The following is a 22,997-nucleotide window of genomic DNA, read 5'->3' as shown; positions in this document are numbered from 1 at the left end:
AGGATCGGTGCTGGGCCCTCTACTTTTTGTCATTGACATAAATGATTTGGATGCGAGCATAAGAGGTACAGTTAGTAAGTTTGCAGATGACACCAAAATTGGAGATGTAGTGGACAGCAAAGAGGGTTACCTTAGACTACAACAGGATCTTGATCAGATGGGTCAATGGGCTGAGAATTGGCAGTTGGAGTTTAATTCAGATAAATGCGTGGTGCTTCATTTTGGGAAAGCAAATCTTAGCAGGACTGATACACTTAATGGTAAGGTCCTAGGGAGTGTTGCTGAACAAAGAGACCTCGGAGTGCAGGTTCATAGCTCCTTGAAAGTGGAGTCACAGGTAGATAGGATAGTGAAGAAGACATTTGGTATGTTTTCCATTATTGGTCAGAGTATTGAGTACCGGAGTTGGGAGGTCATGTTGCTGCTGTACAGGACATTGGTTAGGCCACTGTTGGAATTCTGGTCTCCTTCCTATCGGAAAGATGTTGTGAAACATGAAAGGGTTCAGAAAAGATTTACAAGGACGTTACCAGGGTTGGAGGATCTGAGCTACAGGGAGAGGCTGAACAGGCTGGGGCTGTTTTCCCTGGAGCGTCAGAGGCTGAGGGGTGACCTTATAGAGGTTTACAAAATTATGAGGGGCATGGATAGAATAAATAGACAAAGTCTTTTCCCTGGGGTTGAGGAGTCCAGAACTAGAGGGCATGGGTTTAGGGTGAGAGGGGAAAGATAGAAAAGAGACCTAAGGGGGCAACTTTTCCACACAGAGGGTGGTATGTGTATGGAATGAGCTGCCAGAGGATGTGGTGGAGGCTGGTACAATTGCAACATTTAAGTGGCATTTGGATGGGTATATGAATAGGAAGGGTTTGGAGGGATATGGGTTGGGCGCTGACAGGTGGGACTAGATTGGGTTGGGATATCTGGTTGGCATGAACAGGTTGGACCGGAGGGTCGGTTTCTGTGCTGTACATCTGTATGACTCTATGACTCTATGACACCTGTTGTTAAAATCTAATTTGAGCATGTAACTTTAAAAAAGTTCTATAATTTACATATGAAGGAATCAAAACTAACTTGGTCATTCGAAATGATGAAATATTTAAACTAAATTTGTTTAATATTACATTCCATGACACTGTTGCTATAAATTCTGTGTCTTATGATTGTGCTCCACAACCACCTGATGAAGGAGCAGTGCTTCGAAAGTTAGTACTTCCAAATACACCTGTTGGACTATAACTTGGTGTTGTGTGATTTTTAACTTTGTCCACCCCAGTCCAACATCAGCACCTCCACATCAAGGGTATTACAGGACAGCGCAGGGGCTGCTGGATCCCCCAGGAAGACATTGTCCAGCGGGGGGCAGTGACCAGCTCAGTGTCTGGAACATTCCTTTGCATTTGACAAGGATGAGAAAGGAGATCTCAGGAATACAGTCCCACCAACCTCAGCCTTTCAAATGCTTTAATAAGAATACAGTCGCAACAATGTCCAGGCAAGGATCCAAACACAAATTATGTTCAAGCTAGGTCGCTACCACATCTCTCCAGACAGGGGGAGTTAGAGAGAAATGAATTCAACAAACACCATTATTCACAACAAGCCGTGAGGTTCCATTGGTGAAAAGTGCTCTCTTGCTTGTCTGCAAGTGAGACCCAGATAAAGCTGAATATTTTTTGATGTCACAATTGGAGAGGAATATACTTGCGCAGTCTCTTCAACAATGTCACCAACAACAAGAACATCTTCAGAATCCAAGTCTGTCTGTGAAAGGTAGAACAATTTCATTGTCAAGATTTCATTGAATCCAAATGAGAATCAGTGATTTAACGTAAAGGTTAACATTAATTTTCAACTTCAGAAGATAATTTATCAGAATGGAATTGGTGGCTGATTTTATACAGTGCTATTCTGTTCCCTTCCTTAAAATTGTGCTATTTATGTGATTGGAAATTCATAACAGGAAGTTCTGTACCAATATTCTGTTTGACATCTCCCAGATTGTGGTGCTGTTTTCAGCATTAAAATTCAATACTTCATTATTTATCTCAGCTCACGGTATTTTTCAAAGACCGGCAATGAGAGCTTTTTTTAAGCCGGGGTGCTCTGGAGTATCACTGACAGGGACATTACACTCTCTGTTGGCTTCCCCTCTTCCATCCTCTTCTTATACATTATTCCCAAACTGAGAGGGAAGGAGGCTATTTGGTTCCAGCTGGATAAGTCTGGCCTGTTAGAAGGTGCAAGGGGCAGTGTGGGATAACAATATTCTGAGTTCCTCACTGACTGAAGACGCTTCTCACCCACTGAAATATCACACCAGACTGCAGTGCCACTTGTAAATGTCCAACCATTTAGCCTTATAATCCACACATATAACATTGGGCTGACCATCCCAGGATATGTTACTGCAACTTGTTTCATTTGACCTTTATCTGTTGTTCATTTCTGTGGCTGTAAGGTACATTTAGACCAGAGGCTGTTCTGAACATCTGTGATTTGTCAGGACTACAATAGCCACACCTTGTCTACATGTGACAAGCGCTAACATAAAGACTGCCTCATCAGGTTTAAATACCATGACAGGATGTACTAGAGCAGTGAAACTTGTTTCTTTTGACTGCTGTATCTGCTGTACATGTCAGTAATAAATTAAACTGTAATTTAAGTTTCCCATATTACTCCCTGAACTGTGCTGCTTTACTTTGCTACAATATACTGTAATGTGAACAGTGGATAAATGTTTAAAACATCAAGCAGTCTTGTTTCCTTCAAATGATTTTGTATTTCTTCTGTTTTACACAGTGACATTGTCTGGGATGTGATACGCTGGGTACTCTTCACTCTCCTGGTGATTTGTTCTGTTTCAGTCACAATGTTTACACAAAAACATTAGGTGAGCATCATGGCCTTTACACGAATGATTTTGAGCACTCTAAGTTCCCCATCAATGAGGTGGCCCTGGGTGGAGGGGTTTCGAAGCAGGAGACACAGTTTGAGAAGAATGGGTTGACCATTTGGGACTGAGATGAGCAGGAATTTCTTCACTCAGAGGGTGATGGTTTGTTGGAATTCTCTGCCCCAGAGAGCTCTGGAGGATCCAGCCTTGAGTATATTCAAAACAGTGATCAATAATGTTCTGGGTAGTAAAGGTACGGAGGGACGTGGGGTTAGTGCAAGAAAAATGGTATTCAGGCAGAAGATCTGCTCTGATCCAGGTGAATGCTGAATGAGCCTCGAGGGGCTGAATGGCCTACTCTGGTCCTGCCTCATCTCTCTCCATGATGATCTCATGGTATTAAATGCTTTCATTGTACCAGCATCCACCACTTCCTCTGGCAGCTCGTTTCATACACACACCCACCCTCCGTGTGAAACAGTTACTCCTCAGGTCATTTTGAAATCTTTTCCCTCTCACCTTCAACCTATGCCCTCTAGGTCTGGACACCCCCATTGAGGAAAAAGACCTTGGCTGTTCACCCTGTCCATGCCCTCGTTTAAATCTCATTGGATAATATAGTCATGTGTTCTAATCTGGAACAAAGACAATGTAAATGTTGTTGGGTAGAGAGACAAGTGAGTTAGTGTGTAATAGTTTGATTGGATGAAACCTTGTTATCTGTTAAAATAATAAAATACGTTTGTTGCTGTCCAAATGATTTGATCTATTCAGCATTTATTGGTGTGAACAGCTCCCACACAGACATTAATAAATATTTTTAAACAACGAAACCTGAGTCTTGTCTGATCTAAAGAGGAAATACAGGGGAGGATTGGGGCCAATAAGGGCTTTGTAATTCTCAAAGACATGGGTCTGATGGGAAATTAGGGACATAATGGCTATAGAGAGAGAGTGAACAGAAACGGTGAGATGACAAAAGGTCATTGGATCCACAGGGACAGCAACAATAAAGAGAGGAAGAAGGGTCATTCTGCACCACAGGTAGAGTCTGTTGTTAATTCACAGAAACACCCCACTCCCGGTGTCTTCTGGATATGAAGCACCTTATCGAAACTACTAATAGTTCTGAAGAATAATCAATGGACCCAAAACAGTAACTCTGCTTTCTCTCCACAGACACAGTCAGACCTGCTGTGTTTCTCCAGCAATTTCTGTTTTTGTCACAAAAACATTCAGGTGACACTTCACCAATCCTGACCCAGTCACTGCACAATAACTGTGTAAAATGATTGACACCAGATGACAGAGTGCATGTGGAGTCAGTTATTCAGATTTTGGGATGGGGAGGTGAAGGGGGAGGGGGCGAATGTAAAATTCTATGAATTTGAAACCTAATCAGGGTAATTGCATCCACCATGCATTCACTGATTCAATCCTATCACTGGCATCAAATTTCACTTCAACAACAGGTCACTCAATGTCCAGAAAGAAACATTACAGGTGATGGCCTTTAGCAATCATTGACAACAACATTGTTCACCCTGGGTGTCTCATTAACGAGGCAAATGTAATCAGACAAGCACGTTTTAAAGTTCCACTTGGGTTTGGTATTTTGGTAATGCACTATCATGCTATCAGTGGAAGACAGCAATTCTCAGCTGCCACGTTCACACACTGAATTGTAAGTCTGTGACGACATTGACTACAATGTGCAATGGTGATTTATTTCTAAAAATGTTTCTGTCTGCAGCATGCTGTGTGTGAATGACTCATTGTCAACGAACACACATTCAGTTTGGGCCCATTCCATTAAACCCTCAAACAGGTTCATGGTCAATGAGGAACGTAACTGAGAAACAGGAGAGGTCAGGCAGCATTGAAGGAGCAGGAGAATTGACGTTTCGAGCATCAGCCCTTCTTCAGGAATGAGGCTTATGGGCAAGGGCTGAGAGATAAAGGGGGTGAGCCTGAGGGAAACTCAGGATAACTCAGGAGTCAAGAAATATTGTATATCGCCAAGTGATAAAGCAGGGACATTCACCAACTCTTTTAAAACCCTTAAAAAGCTTATTAGACACTTGGGGTTGATTCCCTGGTAAAACCCCAGAGCCTGTGGGGAAAGCCCATTGTGAAACCACAACCCATACCTGCAGACACTGTAACACCCTCCTGTCACCCATTGCCTACAGCTCAGTAAAGAGGGAGAACTGTGTCACCTGTAGCAATATGTCTGCAGCCACGTTTGCACAGCCACTGACAGAAATGTTCAGTGGACAGGCTTTCTGGAAAGGCAGGGTGGGGGCAGTTTTCTTAGAGCCCACCTCAGTGTTAATCAACAGGATATTGTGGGTGGTACACTCTGGGTCATTCAAGGCTGTACTGAGAGTTTTCAGAAGCAGCCCTTTGATCACAATCTCTGGGAAGGAAACCTCCTGGGACAGGCTCATGTCCATGTTGTGGGTGGATCACTGCACCATTCCAGAGCAAACGGGACATCCATCCGAATGAGGGAGGGTCCTGCAATTGTTTGTCTCAGAAGAACGGTCTTTTAAAAACTGCTGAGTGCCTGTCTACCAGGATATGGCTTTGACACTGAGCAAGTCACTTTACAGGATCCCAGACAATTAGATCAGATATTCTTCACTTTGTTAATAACTGCTGCCTTCACTGTTTCATCACAGAATCTAATTTTACAATCTGGTCCTATTTTTCCAACTGATTCTACAGTGTCCATGTCATTCAGGGGCTGGGGATCTCTGCTCTCTGTTTCTGACACTCAGACACTGGTGACCTGACAGCAGAGGGGTTTCATCCCCATTGGGGTATTAACCCCTAAATGCTTCCAAGTCTTCTCCAGGAGTTTACCCAACGTATTGTTTCTGTTTCCCAGACAGAGCATTGCGATGGTCCTCGTTGGTTCAGTCTCTGGGTAATGACTCCAGTGACTCTCCTTCCATATTAAGGGTTAAGGTGGGGGCAGTGCCTTCAGCATTGTGGCTGGGGATGAGCACGGTTGGTGAAGGGTGTCAGTCCCTTTGATCTTCTCAAAGGTGAAACCCAGCATGGTTCACCAGACTCACTCATCATCAACCATGTCCTGGTGAATACAAAGCCCCATGTTAATCGGTTCACCAGAGGGATCCTCACCTTGGGACTGAAGCTCACTCCCAGTTACTCAATCACCGCTCACTTCCCCCTGAATTCTCTCTCTGTCAGTTGAGTTTCATTCTCTGTCTGAAAATGGCCCCAGGACCTTTCACTTGGATCTTGTGGAAATGGAGCAGAGGATGTCCTTCTCCTGCCCATCTAGGAGCTCAGATCCTGACACCATACTTATTCAGCACTGATGATAGGAGGCATATTCTGCAGACAAAATATTCGAAAGAGTTCTATTTTTAGCTGAAGGCTTAATTTTCACAAACTAAATCTATGTCTGTCTAAAACTATAAGTTGAAATTTCCTAACATGGGAGAATGAGCCAGTTGTCATTCAAATGAGATTTCAGTATAAATACTGAGCTTGGGTCAACATTATCCTGAGCACCTGATGCGTTAACTGTCTTGATTTCAGAATTTTCTGTTCATTCAATGAAAATTCTTTAGCTCTGTTAAACATAACCAAGGAGAAAAAATTCTCCAGGATTAAATTTCACCATCTGGCTCACTGTAGTTTCAGAAGCTGGCTTCCTGTATCCTCTTCCTCATTTAACTTCTTGTAGACATAGCTTTACACAGTATCTGAATGTGAGAAACAAGAGCTGAGGAACTGACATCAAGAACTGAACTGATACTTGTGAACAAAACAATGTGGACTTTGATTCTCCTCATTTGTTCCATTCCCGGTGAGTGACCATCCGAGTTTTATATTCTGATAATCCACATTTGTTGAAATCCACTGTGTTATAAAGTAGAAATGTTTAAATACTTGAAGATACATAATTGGAAAAGGGAGAGCTTGTGACACAATGGGTAACATTGTTATTGCCATGACACATGCTGAGAATTCAATTCTCACAAAAGTACACTTTTCAAAGGAATGTGTCTTCTCACAAAGCCAAGCAGGTTCATTTTCAACCTACAAATCCTTCCAACATACAGAGAGCAGGACTGGGTGTGATTCCACATCAGTCTTTTCCAATGCACATTTAAAAATCACACAAAACAGAGTTTTACTCCAGCAGGTTTATTTGGAAGCACTAGCTTTCCGAGCACTGCTCCTTCATCAGGTGAACACAACCAGCTGATGAAGAAGCAGTTCTTCGAAAGTTAATGCTTCCAAATAAACCTGTTGAAGGCGACTGACTGTGTGGAGTTTGCACGTTCTCCCCGTGTCTGCGTGGGTTTCCTCCGGGTGCTCCGGTTTCCTCCCACACTCCAAAGATGTGCAGGCCAGGTGAATTGGCCATGCTAAATTGCCCGTAGTGTTAGGTAAGGGGTAGATGTAGATGTAGGGGTATGGGTGGGTTACGCTTCGGCGGGGCGGTGTGGACTTGTTGGGCCGAAGGGCCTGTTTCCACACTGTAAGTAATCTAATCTAATCATAAACTGGTGAGGTGTGATTTGTCCACCCCAGTCAAACACCAGCACCTCAAAGTCATGGTTATCCAATGCAGTGACACCCCTCACATCACAGCAACTGGCTTCAGGCTGGTGACAAGCTGCAGAAAACAGACACAGCATGGACATTGTCTGCTCCATGTGTCTCTAAATATGGACGCCATTGAAGTTTAAATGAACAAACATAAAAGTACATGAACAACATCACAAAATGTAGTAATTCTACTGAACACTTTATAATCCCATGCTGCAGAGTTCCCAAATAATTTAGAGCAGCATAATGAATTATGAATTAAATTAAAAGGGTACCATAACATTTTCTTTCAGTGAAAAAAGGGCACAATTATTTTAATTTGACCGAAATTTTCAATTTTCAATATACACTGAAAAGTGTATGAGTAATAAGCCCTCAAACAAAACATCTTGAGTTTGCTTTTATTTCTTTTATTTTTGAAGATCTATTCATTAAATATTGCTCTGTGAGGCTCAGTCACAAAAGGAGATGGTTGGTTTATATTTCTCTCCACTTCGAAAAGCCTATTTCCTTTCAGTCTAACTTGAATCAAGTTGTTTGCTCTCTTTCATTTCCATTGATTTACACATTACAACGTCACACTGCAATAAAGTTGATGCTCATCATTGCAATCGTTCCATTAATGAAAAAGAAATTTTTGGAAGACTCAAAAATAAAATTCTCAGTGTCGCTTTACCCTAGGCTACAGCTCTGTGAATTCTGTTACATGAAAATCCCCTGAAATGTTTTGTGGCTCCAGCCCACCAACTTCATGCAGAATACTTCATGAACAGAAATCTGAAACATGCATCTCTCTGTTTTCACAATTCTCTCTCTTTTCAAGGCTTCCTTTTTCCAGTAAGGTCTCTGTCCCCAAACCATCATTTTTAATCATTCACGTATCTCCATCCCTTTCATCTCAGCTCTCCACCTCTTCACTTACATTTAAAATCCTTTGTTATTTTACTCAAGAATTGTTCGCCACACAAAGGGCAGTTCTCCCAACAATACTGTTGCTCTGGTATTTATTGAAGTAAAGTCTACGCTGTCATCAACAGGCTTCTCCTCTTCAACACCAGGATGCAATGGTGGCAGCAATTTCAACATTTTCTCATGAACCATCTCTCTGGTACAATCAGTAAATTACTTCTGTTATTTTATTATCCATACAATGACAACAATGTGTGATTATAAATAATCCTGCCTTTACTGCCCTCAAGATCCTCCACATTGATCTCTCTCTCCCATTGTGAACCATCCCTTGCTGAACTTTAATTCTCTTCCTCTCCCCCTTGAGGTCTCTCATCATCTTCCTGGGTCACCTGTTGTATCTGCCCCTTGAGCCCTGAAATTGTAGCCCCTGAGCCCACCATGAGTCTCCACACACTCCCCTCTCCTTCCTGGATGAAACCCTCCTTCTCTGGTCGGAGTAAGGACCCTTCAGCACCTGTACCCTCCTTCACACTGATCCCCAGCCAACTCCAATCCAGGCCTGTCACTCAGGCTGCTCTCCGAGGGGACAACATTTCGATGATGTCACACACGGTGGAGCTAGAGCCCACAGCGGGCAGCACAAACCCGATTTCAAGATTGTCCCAAAGCTCGACCAGTGGGGTAAGAAAATATCCCGACTGTTTCAATCATTCCCTGGGAATTTGGAACATCCTGAGGCTCTGATAAGGGATTACATTAATGATTACCTTCATCATATACTGGATGGAATGTAACTGATTAAAATGTATCTGTTTGTAATGAGCAGTTCTTTCCAGTTAAATTTCTGAAATATTGTCTCCTCATTTTCAGGTGCTTTATGGGCAGAGGAACACGTAAAAGGAATTTTGGGAAGAGCGATCACAATATCTTGTCACTACGAAGCACGGAGGTACCAATCACACATGAAATATTGGTGTCACGGATGGACTCGTCTGTGTAACGTTATAGCAACAACAAATTGGCCAAATGGGAGAATATCAATCACTGATAACAAAGCACAAGGAATATTTCTTGTCACAATGAAGAATCTTCAATGGAGGGATGCAGGATGGTACAGCTGTGGGATCGAGACTCCTGGCCAAGACCCAATGTTTAATGTAAAGCTGCACATTTCTGACGGTACGTGACTCATTTTGTTTTAAATTACTCTCTGCTGATATGTCTGATCAGTGTTTTATCCAGGAAGAAAAGTGACAAAGTGTTGGGGAATATTTGAATTTTCTCATAGAATAATTGTTTCTTTCCCACAGAAGCTGTGTCTGTTCCTGGACTTCGATATTTATCCAAACCAAATGTCTCATGTTCTGGGGGTTCAGTGACAGTCTCCTGTGAGTCTGCCCGGGGATCCCTCCCCATTCACTACACATGGTCTGAGAAGACCCCATCTCAAGATTCAAAGATCTCTGACACCAATAAACTGGATCTACATTGTCAATCCTTCACACGGCAACATCATCAATATTACTGCACAGCCTCAAATACTCGGGGAACAAATCCCAGTGAAATTGTTCATGTCTCGGTCAACAATGTAAGAGAGAAGAACTGCAGTTACAGGATACAGATCAACAGCATCGGTAAGTGTGATGTAAACAATGTTTGTTTATTATCTCACTCTGGGAAACTATTTGATAAAATGCACTCCATTTGTTTCATTGTCAGTTCTGAACAAAGCCAATGGCTTGCCCTATACTTGGAAAATGAGCAAGTACATAAAATCCTACCCACAGCATAGAGAGACATTGCAACATCTCCACTGATCCCAGCAAATTAAAATAGCATTTGATTGACAGACAATTTGCATTTTTCTAACAGAAGGAATTATAAAATTTTGGTGAGCTGTATTATCCAAACCTTCAATTATCCAGACAAACATTCCCTTCCCGAGTCATTTGTATAATCAAGGGTCCTCTGTATATGTAAATATTGCCTGCAGCCATTTCCTGATATGATCTGTTTGAGCTGTCAGAGAAGAAGCAAGTCAGCATCAAGTCGAAGTGACACACGGGAACTGTATTTGGAACTATCAGCAGCAGCTCATGTGGCTGCACTCTCACTTTTGATGCCAGCATGTTGGGGGTTCCAGTTCCCCTTCGGGGTTAAAATTCAGCTGGATCCCACTGCCCAGCAGAGAGAAGTAATGCTGTGCTGTGGCAGGTGAGACAGTGTCGATGAGGTGATAAACTGAGAACCTGTTCCCCCTTTAGGAATGGCATCATTTGTAAACTATTTACAGAATAAAGGTTCTCCTGGTGTCTGAGCAAGCATTCACTCCTCAATCAATGTTACTAAAAACAATCAGATTTTTGAGAGAATTATTTCAATGCTATTGGCTGCTGCAATTTAAGTTTGAGATATTGTTGCATTCCAACTATTTGTTTCCATCTCCTCAGATCCTGTAATGTACCAAAACCCATCTGATTCATTAATGTCCTTTAGGGAAGGAAATCTCTAGCCTTTCCAGGTCTGCTCCACATGGAACTCCAGCAATGTGGTTTGTTCTTAAACTGCCCTCTTCAAAAGGTTTAGAAAGTCACTCAGTCAGGGGTAATTAGGAATGGGCAACAAAAGCTGGCCATTAAAGACCAAAAGATAGAGAATTAACAGTTTATTTGTTGCAGAAATAATTCACATAAAACACACCCAAGCCGTATTGCTTGTGTACCCCTTGGAGATGGGGAACCTCAGATGTCTACCGCATGGATCCTTATGGTTCAGTTGATGGAAAATCTTTGGTGGGTTATGTGTCTATAGATGAGGTTTCCCATTGTTCCTGCAAGATCAGAAAACCATCTCAAGAGGGTGGAAGAGACCACTGTCTATGTCGGCAAGGGACAGCTCCATGTGAAACCCGTGATTTTAAACAAGTGGGATATCTGGGTTGTAGTTACCAGCCCAAACCCTTTAACAAATCCCAATGGAACACACCAACTCTCAGATTCAGGGAAAAACGTAACCGGGATCGTCATTGTGTGCAACCACCGGAGATGGGAGAGATACTAAACAGTCCATGTTACAGAAGAGGAAGTGCTGAAAGTCTCAAAATGCATAACAAGAGATAAATCTCCAAGATCCAATAAAGTGTCATCCAGACAAATGTGGGAAATTAGGGAAGAAATTGTGGGACCCCTAGCAAAACTATTTGTATCATCCACAGTCACAGGTGAGGTGCTGGAGGACTGGAGGGTGGCTAATATTATTCATTTTGTTAGGAAAGGCTGTATGGAGAAGCCTGGGAATTATAGATCTGCGAGTCTGACAGCAGTGGTGGGTAGGTTGTTGGAGGGGATTTTGAGAGATTGCATGTATATGCATTTGGAGAGGCACAAACTGATTAGGTATCATGCATTGGAAATCGGGTGTTACAAACTTGATTAAGTTTTTTGAGGATGTAACTAAAAAGATTGATTAGGGTAGAGCAGTAGGCAAGGTTTCACATGGTGGATGAAATAAAGTTAGATAATGTGGGATTCAGGGTGAGCTTGATACAAAATTAACTTGATGGCAGGAGACAGAGGGTAATGGTGGAGGGTCATTTTTTTCGATTGGGGATATGTGACCAGTGGTGTTCTGCAGGGATCGGATTAAGTTATATAAATGTTTTGAATGAGAATTTCGAAGGTATGGTTAGCAAGTTTGTGGATGACACCAAAATTGGTGGTATTGTTGACAGTGATGAATGTTATCTATGACTACAAAGGGATCTTGCTCAATTGAGCCAATGGGCTGAGGATTGGCAGATAGAGTTTCATTTGGATTAATGCGAGCTATAGCCTTTTGGTAAAACGAACAAAGACAGGACTTATACAATTAAAGGTAGGGCCCTGGGTAATGCTGTTGAACAGAGACCCAGGGGATCTTTGAAAGTTGCATCACAGCTAGAGAGGGTGGTTAAGAAGGTATTTAGTATGCTGACCATCATTGCTCAGACCATTGAGTGTAGGAGTTGGAACATCACGTTGACCTTGTACAGAATGATGATGAGGCCACTTTTGGTTTTGTGTGTACAGTTCGAGTCACCCTGCTTCAGGAAGGTTTTATTAAATTGAAGAGGTTTCAGAAAAGATCTACTAAGATGTTGTCGTGATTGGAGGGATTGAGTGATAAGGATAGGCTGGGACTTTTTCCACTGGATCGGAGAAGGTTGGGAGGTGACTTTATAAGAGGATAATAAGTTGAATAGCAAAGGTGAGGCAGAGTGAGTTCAAAGTGAGGAGGTCTATTTTTAAGATGTGAGGAGAATAATGGAAAAGGGATCTGAGGTGCCACACGTTCACACAGAGGGTGGCTCATTTGTGGAATGAAATGCCAGAGGACATGGTGGATGAAGCTAGAGTTACAACATTTAAGTGACGTTTGATCAGATACATGAATAGAAAAGGTTTGGAGTGACATGAGCCAAACGCAGAAGAGTGGTACTAGTTTATTTTGAGAAACTTGTTGGGCACTGATGCGTTGGACAGAAGGGTCTCTTTCCACGCTGACTATCACTCTAACATTTTCAGTAGAATTAGCCCACTTATAGGTGTCATTGTTACCAGGGAAGGGGAATTGATGCAAAACTCCATGATATCAAATGGGCTTTTCCCCAAGTAATGAGGTTCCACTTGTTCATGAGGTTCTCTCCGGTAACTACAAATGAAAAGGAGATGAATATGAACATCATTCCCTTGTTTCAACAGGTGAACAATATACTTGTGCTGTTTCTTCAACAACTTCACCAGGAATTGCACATTCCCCAAATTCAAGTGGAAGTTCCTCTGCTAGTCTAACCCGACTCTCCGGAAATAATTCCCATGAAACGTATGATATTATCTTTTTCATTCCATGTGTGAGGTTTACAATATTTTTGAACAATTTTGGCGAAACGTGTCAAAGCCTTTTGTTATTTTGGTAATGGAAATGGTGCTGGGTTTATATTGAGCTCCTGTGTTAGCTCCATATTAAAGGTTCAATTGTTTTTGAAAAGCACAAGTGGAAAATAATTGTTTCTATTTTGTTGGCTCTCAGATGGTATTGCTCAGCCTCATTACTTCACCATTAAACTACACCGTCTGTGATGTCCCCTGCTTCCCAAACGTACCTTGCTGCTGTGATCTTGAGTGACGTTTCAGGATAGTGTCATTCCTGCTGGTGAAAAGGAAGGTTTGAAGTGATATCTCTGCACAGGGACAGATAGCTTGCAGCGTTAGGCTTTAGCCTGAGTTCATCAGCCTGAGCTGTCGGAAATAAGCTGCAGGAACTGCAAGTGTGATATAAACACTGAGGAAATAATTCTTTGAAGTTACAATGGGGATGAAGAGAAAGTGCCACTTAAGTGTCAGTCAGAAATGGAGAATATTGGAAACGCAGTGTGATTTAGTCCACATTTGGGCAGAAATAGCTCAGTGCAGAATTCTTCACAATTCTAGTCCACACCCGAAACAACCCCCAGATACTGTCTGATCATACCTTTCCAGCAACTTCTGTTTTTCATTGAGGTTTCCAGCACATGTGATTCATTTGTTTTTAAACAGATAATACTCTGTGATTCAAAAAGCATTGAACATTCATACATTTTATTTGCGGTCATATCTATATGTCTATTGTGTAAGTTTGCGTAAATGAAGATCATCGGAATCTAACATCCATTCTCAAGCCTGTTGTTGCTAATTTTTAGTGACCATCCAGTGTTCTTTTATTCTATTTTTACCGAGTGAAATTTACCACATCTGCAAAAGACTCTGTGGTGATACACTCAGCTCCTATGTCAGAGATTGTGAGTTCACTTCCTCTTCAGAACCATGGGCACATTATCAATGCTGAGTCTCTAGTGCAGTACTGAGGGAGTGCCATGCTGTTGTGGTACTATCTTCCCTGTGTGATGAATCCAGGCCCCATCTCCCCCTCTCAGGGGAACGTGACAGATCTCTTGGTGATATTTGTGGAAGAGCAGGGCTGTTCTCCCTGGAGACCTGGGCATTCCTTCTCCCTTAACAATTCCAAATTGCATGATCAGTCATCTGATTATTGTTTGTTGGAACATACTGTGTGAAAATTGAATGCCATGTTTGCCTAAAAAACATTTAATATAAGTATTTCACTTCCTGCATTGTTTTTGGATGTCCTGAGGTCATGAAAGTGTTTCTTAATATATTTCTTGCATCAAATGGCCTCAAATCGATTGTGAACTAAGACTGTCCCTTTTCTATTCTCAATATCCCAGTCTGATTTACATTGTGGTCGGTGTACTGGGGGCCATTCTGGTTGTTTTTGCTGTTGCTCTACTTTTGTACCTGAGACAAATCAACAAGGGTGAGTTTTTATTTCCCTTCAATTGTTTCAATTACCTCAATAGCTTGTAGTTGAGAATAGTAAGTATATCAGACTTGGATCTTCTAATGCCTAGATATCTGATATTCCAGTATAGTCAGGAGCTGCATGTGGGAACTCTGCAGAATCTCCATCCTAGCAGATGCTGAAGGGATTGCCCCAAAAATTGAATGTTCCACTTGGCAATTCCTCAAACCTGGGACCATTCATTTAATTCAGAGATTTTCAATAAGAATCAGTAAAATCATTACTCAGTAAAAGTTAGGTTAATAAATGGGTGGCCAAATGTCTGGGTAACTGTTGAACTAACCCCATACTTACTTCACATGTCCCGAACTATATCTTCTCAAGCCTCCTTACACCCCTCAGACTCATGTTGGGAATTGTGTTGCGAGGTGATGAATGAAGTTCAGTGCATACAGGATTATGCACACTGCAAAACATGTTCAGTTTGAAGATTTTAAACATCTAGCATTCCTGTCAAATTAGCTTGAACAATTCAATTGTAATGTTTCAGGTACACTCTGCATCATGTGTCAACAAAGAGATAAGATTCTTAATAATGACCAGGTAAGGATGATAAATATTAAACTCTTTAGAAATTTGCAGAATATAGCAAATGTCTGTGCTGGAAAGCCTGTTTGGTCCATATAGTGCATGTTGGCTATCGTCCTCACAAGACTTCCTGAACTCCTTTTCATCTAACCCTATCAATTTCCAACTCCTGCTTTCTTCACATGCTTATCAAGTTCTCCCTCAAATATCACAATGCAACTTGACTCAACTCCTCCCTTAGAAAAAAGATAGAAAATTCAGGAGAAACCTTGTTATCCGAAGAGTGTCAGAAAGTGGAACCTATTGCCATTAGGGGGTCCTTGAGGCAAATACTGGAAAACCATTCAGAGGGGCAGCTGGATAAGCACAGGAGGATGAAATGATTAGCAAGATATTTCGATGAGATTGGATGAAAATGGATAGAGGAGGCTCAAGAGGAGAAGGGCTTTTACCCAAAACATCAACTCTCCTGCTCCTCGGATGCTGCCTGATCTGCTCTGCTTTTCCAGCACCACCCTTGCAACTGTAATCTCTGCATCTGCAGTCCTCACTTTTGCCTAGTCAAGAGGAGAATTACTTTAGTACTGGGTTGAAATGCCTGTTCTACACTGGAAGTGATTTATAATATCTTCTATTACTGTATATTGATTAAGAATAATCAAGAATTTGCTTTCTCTTCGTAATGACACAAATCACTCTTTAGAGTGAATGAAAAATATGTTTTTCTTCCATTTTAGGAATTGGTGCCAGTGGAAGAGAACTTGGTGTATGCAAACCTAAACCACATTCAAAGGAACACAACAGAAAGACAAAGCAAGAGAAGAAGCAACTTGAATAATGATGAAATCACATACGCAGCATTGGAATTTCAAAAGAAATCATCGTCACTGAGAGGTGGGCTGGCAATGCACACAGGTGACAACTCAGACAGTGTCACCTACAGTGACCTCAACTTTCCAAACCAGCTGCCAAAGGGGAATAAAAATGCCCCAATACACAACACCCCTCAAGAATCTGGAAGGGACATTTATGCGGATATTGCTTTTTAGGAAAACCATGATGAGATATTTGTACTGTTCATTTTTCCTTCTTACTTTACAGTGCAGTTGTATTGAATTTTGTCTGTTATAAGCTGCCCACACATTTACATTGTCCAACTCCTTCAGATTTGATCCCAACAACTCCATGCTCTTTCCAGTTTGGTTTCCTCAGCAAATGAAATCAATTTACCTTCAATTCCCAAGTCCAGGTCATTTGTATAAAATAGCAAGAACACAAGTCCAAATACCAAGGTGTTTGTCAACCCAATCAGTCCCCATCTCCCTGTCTCCCCTCACTCTAACCTCTGAGTCACTGATTCCAGGTTGGAGCCCCATTCCCAGAGCTAAGTTCAAAAACCAAACTTGACATGCTAGCATGGCACTATGGGACCCTAATGATTGTGTGATACAGAACTTGCACATTGTTAAAAAGAGATGCAAAAGTTAAGGTTGTTCCATTTTCATTAGGACTAAGCCACAAGAAATCAAACTTCAAAAGGGAATATCAATATAAACAGCATGAGAAGAGAATGCAAATTGTTTGGATAATGGTTGACATGGAGATGCAGCAGAAGCTGTTAACCAGCAAGCTTAACTGATTGAACTCAGACCAGCCAAGTAGGGATGGACAAAGTCAGAAGTCACACAACACCAGATTATAGTCAAACAGGTTTACTGAGATCACAAGCTTTCGGAGCGATGGTCCTTCAGGTGAAGTCACCTGATGAAGGAGCAGCGTTCCGAAACCTCTGGGCACAATCTTCTCTGTCCAGAGGTGGTAGGCATGGAGGTGGCAATTGAGCTTTATTCGCTCGTACGGTGGGGCACCTCACCTAGCCACTTCTCCACCCTGGGTTGAATTTGTATCACAGCAGGAAAGTCCAAGCTCCAACAACACCAGCCCACCACCAATTGAGACCCTTAAGTGCTCATTCAGCCCCCAGGTAGGACACAAAGAGCGAACCGTGTGTGGGGTGTGGCATGTGGGGTGTGGGATGTGCGTCCAATGGGATGTATCTTGTCGAATAAGCAAAATGTCATTTATTGCATTTATTGCAACTCTTTAGAATTTAGAATAGACTCCACATTTCTTTAAAGAAGGTTGTGAGGTCACCTAGCCTCAGTTCCTACTTCACTCCCTCCCCAAGTCATTATGATATATCAGTCAGTAATGATTCTTGCATTCAATTAAAGGTTAACCCTTTCAGACCCTTCCATACCTATATACAACATCTCCCACAGGTTTTGTTTTTGCATCAGGATTATTATTATTATTAAATATTTATTTGCAATTACATTTAGCACTACCCCAGCTCCCGCCAGAATCTTTGACTTGACAAGTTCAAATGCTGAGGAGGGTTTGTTTTGTTATTTATTCGTGGGGTGTGGGGGTTGCTGGCTACTCAGCATTTATTACCTGTCCCTAGCTGCCCTTGGGATGATGGTGGTGAGCTACCTACTTGAATTACTGCAGTCCCTGTGCTATAAAAGAGACCCACGATGCCGACAGGAAGGGAATGCCAGGATTTTGACCCAGCAATACTGATTGAATGGCGATGATGAGTGGCTTGGAGGGGAACTTGCAGGTGCTGGTGTTCACATGTATCTGCTGCCCTTGTCCTTGCAGATGGAAGTGGTCGTGAGTTGGGAAGGTGCTGTCTGAAGATCTTTGGCAAATTTCCAGTGCATCTTGTGGATAGCAAACGCTGCTGTGACCGAGTGTTAGTGGTGGAGGGATTGGATGTAAGTGGGCCCTATGTCTTGGATGGTGTCAAGTTTCTTGAGTGTTGTTGAAGCTGAACACATCCAGGCAAGTGGGGAGCATTCCATCAGACTCCTGCCTTGTGCCTGTGTCTCTAACCAAGTTTGTGCCTTGTAGCCAATGGGGAGTCAGGAGGTGAGTTACTTACTGCAGTACCTGGAGAAGAGAGGTTGATAAACAGCAGGTCCTGCAAAGCAGAAGGGTCATCTCAGTTAACCTCATGGACAGCTGTCTTCCCTGTTTCTTTTCCCTCCACCCGTAACACCAATGTTTTTGTCTATGTCAGTCTGCATGTGTGTGTGTAGGGACTGCATCATAAGGAGGTTAAGGTTTTACTTGGTTGAGTGGAATGTCAACAATTTGTAGTTGTTTATTTGTGGTTAGAATAAATTTATTTGCAATAAATAGCAACTCCTGTTAAATCTTGTTGAAACAGGCAGGTAATTTGGAGAATTTTTGCATACTTTGATAAAATCTTTCGCTTCTGTGGTGAATCTGGGAATTGGGATTTTGAGGCTAGAGATTTCCTTCCAGAATTATGAGAATAGAAAGTGACTGTCTGAGGTCTGAGGTCCTTTACGAAACTGGATAACCTCTCATTTCACATACAGTTTTTTTTGTACAAGATGTGCACCCTTTCTTTGCAGCATCTTGACTTTGTAGACATTGCTTATCTTTTCTTAATAGTGTCTTCCAGGGAGTTTTATGCGCCACATCTCCACTTTGTATCAGTGGATTTTTGTTCTCAATTCACCTGTTTATCTGCACCAAAGCAGACAGACATTTTACTTCAACTTTGTTTCGTTTAGAGGTTCTGTTCATCATCAATGATTAAATTATTGCAGAAATTGTTTGTTTCCATGCTGTACAGCTCTATGACTCCATAAATCAATTAATTGTCTTCCTTGGTTGTCTTACCTGAAGACTCCTATTTTTTGAGATGATATCCATTGTGTTTGTTGAGACTCCGCTTTGGAAGTGAAGGAGGTCAGATATTCTACATGACCCTCTCCCTTTGTCGTCACCTCAGAATCTTACTTGAATTTGCTGTATGTAATTGTTCACGCCGCTAAGTTGTAACATGACTCAGTTCAGTCTCCGCTGTGTCAATTGTCTGAAGTGGTATGCACTATTCAGTTGTTGCTTCTTCGTTTTCCTTATTTCTTGAACTTTGCTGTTAATTAGAATTTCAACTCCTTTTAGTGCTGATTGCAGTGGATTCTTTTCTTTTGCCAAGCCAGTTTGTCACAGTTTTCATCTAATTGATAGTACAAAACAAACTTTTATTCCTGCATAATTAACTTTGGGGGCTTCTGCTTTTTTTTTTCTTCTTCTCCCCCATGATCTTAAGGAGCCCTCCAAAATCCTCTACTGGCTGCTTTTTTTTGTGTGTTTTTGACTGGACTTGCCTTGTCCAGCTATTCTTTGACATGTTGGTGTTTAACCATTTTCACCATAAAAATGAGATTCTGGCTAAGACACTCCTTTCCGCTCAGATTAAGAATCCCTGTTACCAAACTGTGTTTTCTAATAGTTGTAATACTATAATCTGTGAAGCATCACTGGATTCGAAATGTTTATCTCTACAAATGATGCCAGTTCTGCTTTACTTCTCCAGCATTCGCTGTTTTTATTCCAGATTTCCAGCACCTACAGGTTTTTGTATTTACTTTTCTAATATCTAATGTTGCTTATGGTGGAGTGACACATATAGCATACTTTTAATGTTAGGTATAAAGTCCCTTAGGCTATGTGGTTATATTTAAGTCAGCTGTCATCAGTGTTTATTCCGCAAAAGCTTGCCATGTCATCAGGTTCTGACACTTCCCATTATATGTAACTTGAAATTCGTGAGACTGACAAAAATGTGAGCATGCCAGATCATTTGGTCAGGTCACCAATCTCTCTGTACGAAAACTTTGGGTTTATCTTCTACAGCAGAATTTTCTACCTCGTTTACCTCTTTGTTTGGGTAGTTCTTTGATCATTTGCTTTGTTGTGGCTGCATTGTACTTTGTTATAAATTTTTTTTTGAAAGAGATGACATCGATTCTAATAGCATTTAGTTTTAAAGCTGGGTACGGTTTGTGTTAATGAGATTTTGCTGCACCACAATGTTGGCAAGGAATTCACATATCTGACCCAACCACTGCATTGGCTTATCATGTGTCTTTTTTCTGATTCTGTATATGAAGAGTAGAATGTATTCTGAAGGTCTGACGGATGGAGTTTGATCTTCTCCCCTGAGGATTGATTGGTGTTCACCTGCAATAAAAATTCATCAGTAATGACTACAACATTTTGGTCCCTTATGAATTCTAACTTTAAATCAGCATTGTCATACTACTTCACTGATTTGTAGGGGTCACAAACAAATCATCAGAGTCCCCTGCAGTCTGCATTCTTCCGCAAAATCTTCCAAAATTTTATTAGTTCCAAGGTAGAAAGATTGTCAAAGGCTTGTAATATCTCTGCTAATGTGAGTGTTGTTTTTCCTTCTCCCTTTTAGTGAACTATATTACCATTGGTTATAGTCCCATTTTTTTTCCCCTGTAGCACATTCGGTCCATGCTGGTCAGAAACAAGGCATAACCATTCTAATCTGATTTTCCACACCACTTGGCTCACAGCTTTGTCATTACAAATGCACATCTAAGTACTTCTTTAAAATACGATGAGTATTGCTGCTTCTACCAGCTTTCCAGTTTCCCAGCATCCTCCAGGTGAAAATGGTTTTTCTCATCTCTCAGCACGGTGGCTCAGTGGTTAGCACTGCTGCCTAACAGCACCAGGAGCCCGGGTTCAATTCCTACCTCTGGCAACTGTCTGTTTGGAGTTTGCACATTCTCCCTGTGTCTGCACAGGTTTCCTCCCACAGGTTAGGGAAATTGGCCATGCTAAATTGACCGTAATATTAGGTGCAGGGGAATGGGTCTGGTTGGGTTGCTCTTCGGAGGGTCAGTGTGGACTTGTTGGGCCGAAGGGCCTGTTTCCACACTGTAACAAATCTGATCTAAACTTTAAACCTTCTATTCCTTCCCTTAAATCTACGCCCCGGTCATCGATCCCTCCATCAAGGAGAAAGAATTCTTCCTGTCTACTTTATCTATACCCGTCAATTTTATGCATCTCAGTCATGTCTCCTTTCAATCTACTCTGCTCTAAGGAAAACAACCCCAGTCTGTCCAAACTCTCTTCATAAAAGGAAACTCTCCAGCCCAGGCAATATCTTGGTAAATCCCCTCTGCACTGTCTTTAATACTATCACATCCCTGCTATGATGTGGATTCCAGATCTGCTCTTCGACTCTGGCCTAGCCAAAGTTTTATACAGCTCCAGCAAAAAAAACTCTGCTCTTAAGCTTAATACTTCAGCTAATAAAGACAAGTATCCCATAAGGCCTTCTTCACCACTTTATCCAGCTGTCCTGCTATCTTAAGAGACCGGTGTCCTTATATACCAAGCTCCCTCTGATCCTCGATTCTTCCCAGGATCCTACTGTTCATCATTAATTCCCTTGCCTTTTTTGTCCTGCCCAAGTGCATCACCTCACATTTATCTGGAATAAATTCAGTTTGCCGTTGATCATCCCATCTGGCCAGGATTGAGTGTAGTCACAAATGTTTAAATTTATGACTACATTCAATACTCATAATAATAAGTATCTGTTTCTTTTGAAGTCCTCTGGGTTATCATCATGTTAGTCGCATTGATACTGTTAAATTAAATAACATCACATGCTGATCACCATGTTGCCATTATATCTTGTAAATGTGTGGGTTCTTCAGAGATTTCTGCATGCATGTGCGTACGAGAGAGAGAGAGAGAGAGTATGGCCTACTTCTGGTCTAAAGAAAGAGAGTAAACAAGATGTAGTTTATTGCATTCCTTCAACTATTTACAGATCATATAAATAGACTCAACGTTATGACAAAAACTAGTGGAATTAGCCTGAGGTCTGACACACACAAGATCCTGCTCAACCCTCCCACCTCAAAGCATCAAAGTGTGGTAGTATGTATTGCACTCAGTTAGTTCTAACCCTTACCAGCAATCCATGGATCTACTGAGAATTACTCCCAGCACCACATCCCTAATGCTCCATACACCTTCTCTATATTAACCCCATCCTGCAAGACTCCACCTCTCCTCTGGATAATATTTTATACTGGGGGGGCCTGGAGATTTGTCATTGCCCTGTAACAGACATGACCTTCCCCGTGGCACTGCCAAATTCAGACGCTGCTGGTCTCTGATTAAGCAGGATATGCCTCCACTCAGGTCCTAATTCCAGCAGAAAGCCCACCTTCACAGACTGTCATGATTTGGAAGTGCCGGTGTTGGACTGGGGTGGACAAAGTTAAAATTACACGACACCAACAGGTTTATTTGGAAACACCAGCCTTCAGAGCGCTGCTCCTGATATCACAAGAACGTGGTACTCTTTCCTGTAAACCCTTTTATAAAACATGAACTTATTTCAAAACTGGGACATTCCCAACTCTCAGATATTTCTCAAATGTACTTGTTCCAGTAAGTTCTATTACTTTCTCTGATTGGAAATAGAACTTGCATTTGTGGGAAGTCAATGAAGCAACTTCTGGAAGAGGATTCTGGCAGCAGAGTTAATTCATAAAATTAACACATTTAGCAATAAATGCCAAAGACTTTTCATGTCCAGTTGACCTAGTTTTTAGTAAAAGAAAATTCATTCCATGTCAGGACTAGACGTGGTATATGCAGAAAAGGTGTTCCCGATGATCAGAGTATCCAGAACCAGGGTGCAGTTGAACAATAGGACTAGGCCATTTCGGACTCAGATGAGGAGACATGTCTTCATCCAGAGGGTGGAGAGCACTTGAAT

At 41.7% G+C, this 22,997-nt stretch overlaps 1 protein-coding gene across 1 annotated transcript in view; it reads left to right on the top strand.

Annotated features, from left to right (window-relative positions):
- The window catches only part of LOC140467118 (uncharacterized), a 71,000-nt gene extending 50,613 nt beyond the window's left edge, over window positions 1-20,387 (top strand). The window contains exons 10-16 of the mRNA XM_072563184.1: window positions 8,950-9,088; window positions 9,278-9,586; window positions 9,718-10,041; window positions 13,147-13,267; window positions 14,670-14,758; window positions 15,294-15,346; window positions 16,069-20,387. Coding sequence (XP_072419285.1) covers window positions 8,950-9,088; window positions 9,278-9,586; window positions 9,718-10,041; window positions 13,147-13,267; window positions 14,670-14,758; window positions 15,294-15,346; window positions 16,069-16,380 — 1,347 coding nt within the window. The 3' untranslated portion in view covers window positions 16,381-20,387. The remainder of the gene's footprint in view (window positions 1-8,949; window positions 9,089-9,277; window positions 9,587-9,717; window positions 10,042-13,146; window positions 13,268-14,669; window positions 14,759-15,293; window positions 15,347-16,068) is intronic.
- Window positions 20,388-22,997: the final 2,610 nt, after the last annotated feature.

Source organism: Chiloscyllium punctatum, chromosome 45 (genome assembly GCF_047496795.1).
Source record: "Chiloscyllium punctatum isolate Juve2018m chromosome 45, sChiPun1.3, whole genome shotgun sequence".
NCBI lineage: Eukaryota > Metazoa > Chordata > Chondrichthyes > Orectolobiformes > Hemiscylliidae > Chiloscyllium > Chiloscyllium punctatum.
The sequence above is the reverse complement of the archived record's forward strand: the minus strand, read 5'-3'. Positions and strand labels throughout refer to the sequence as shown.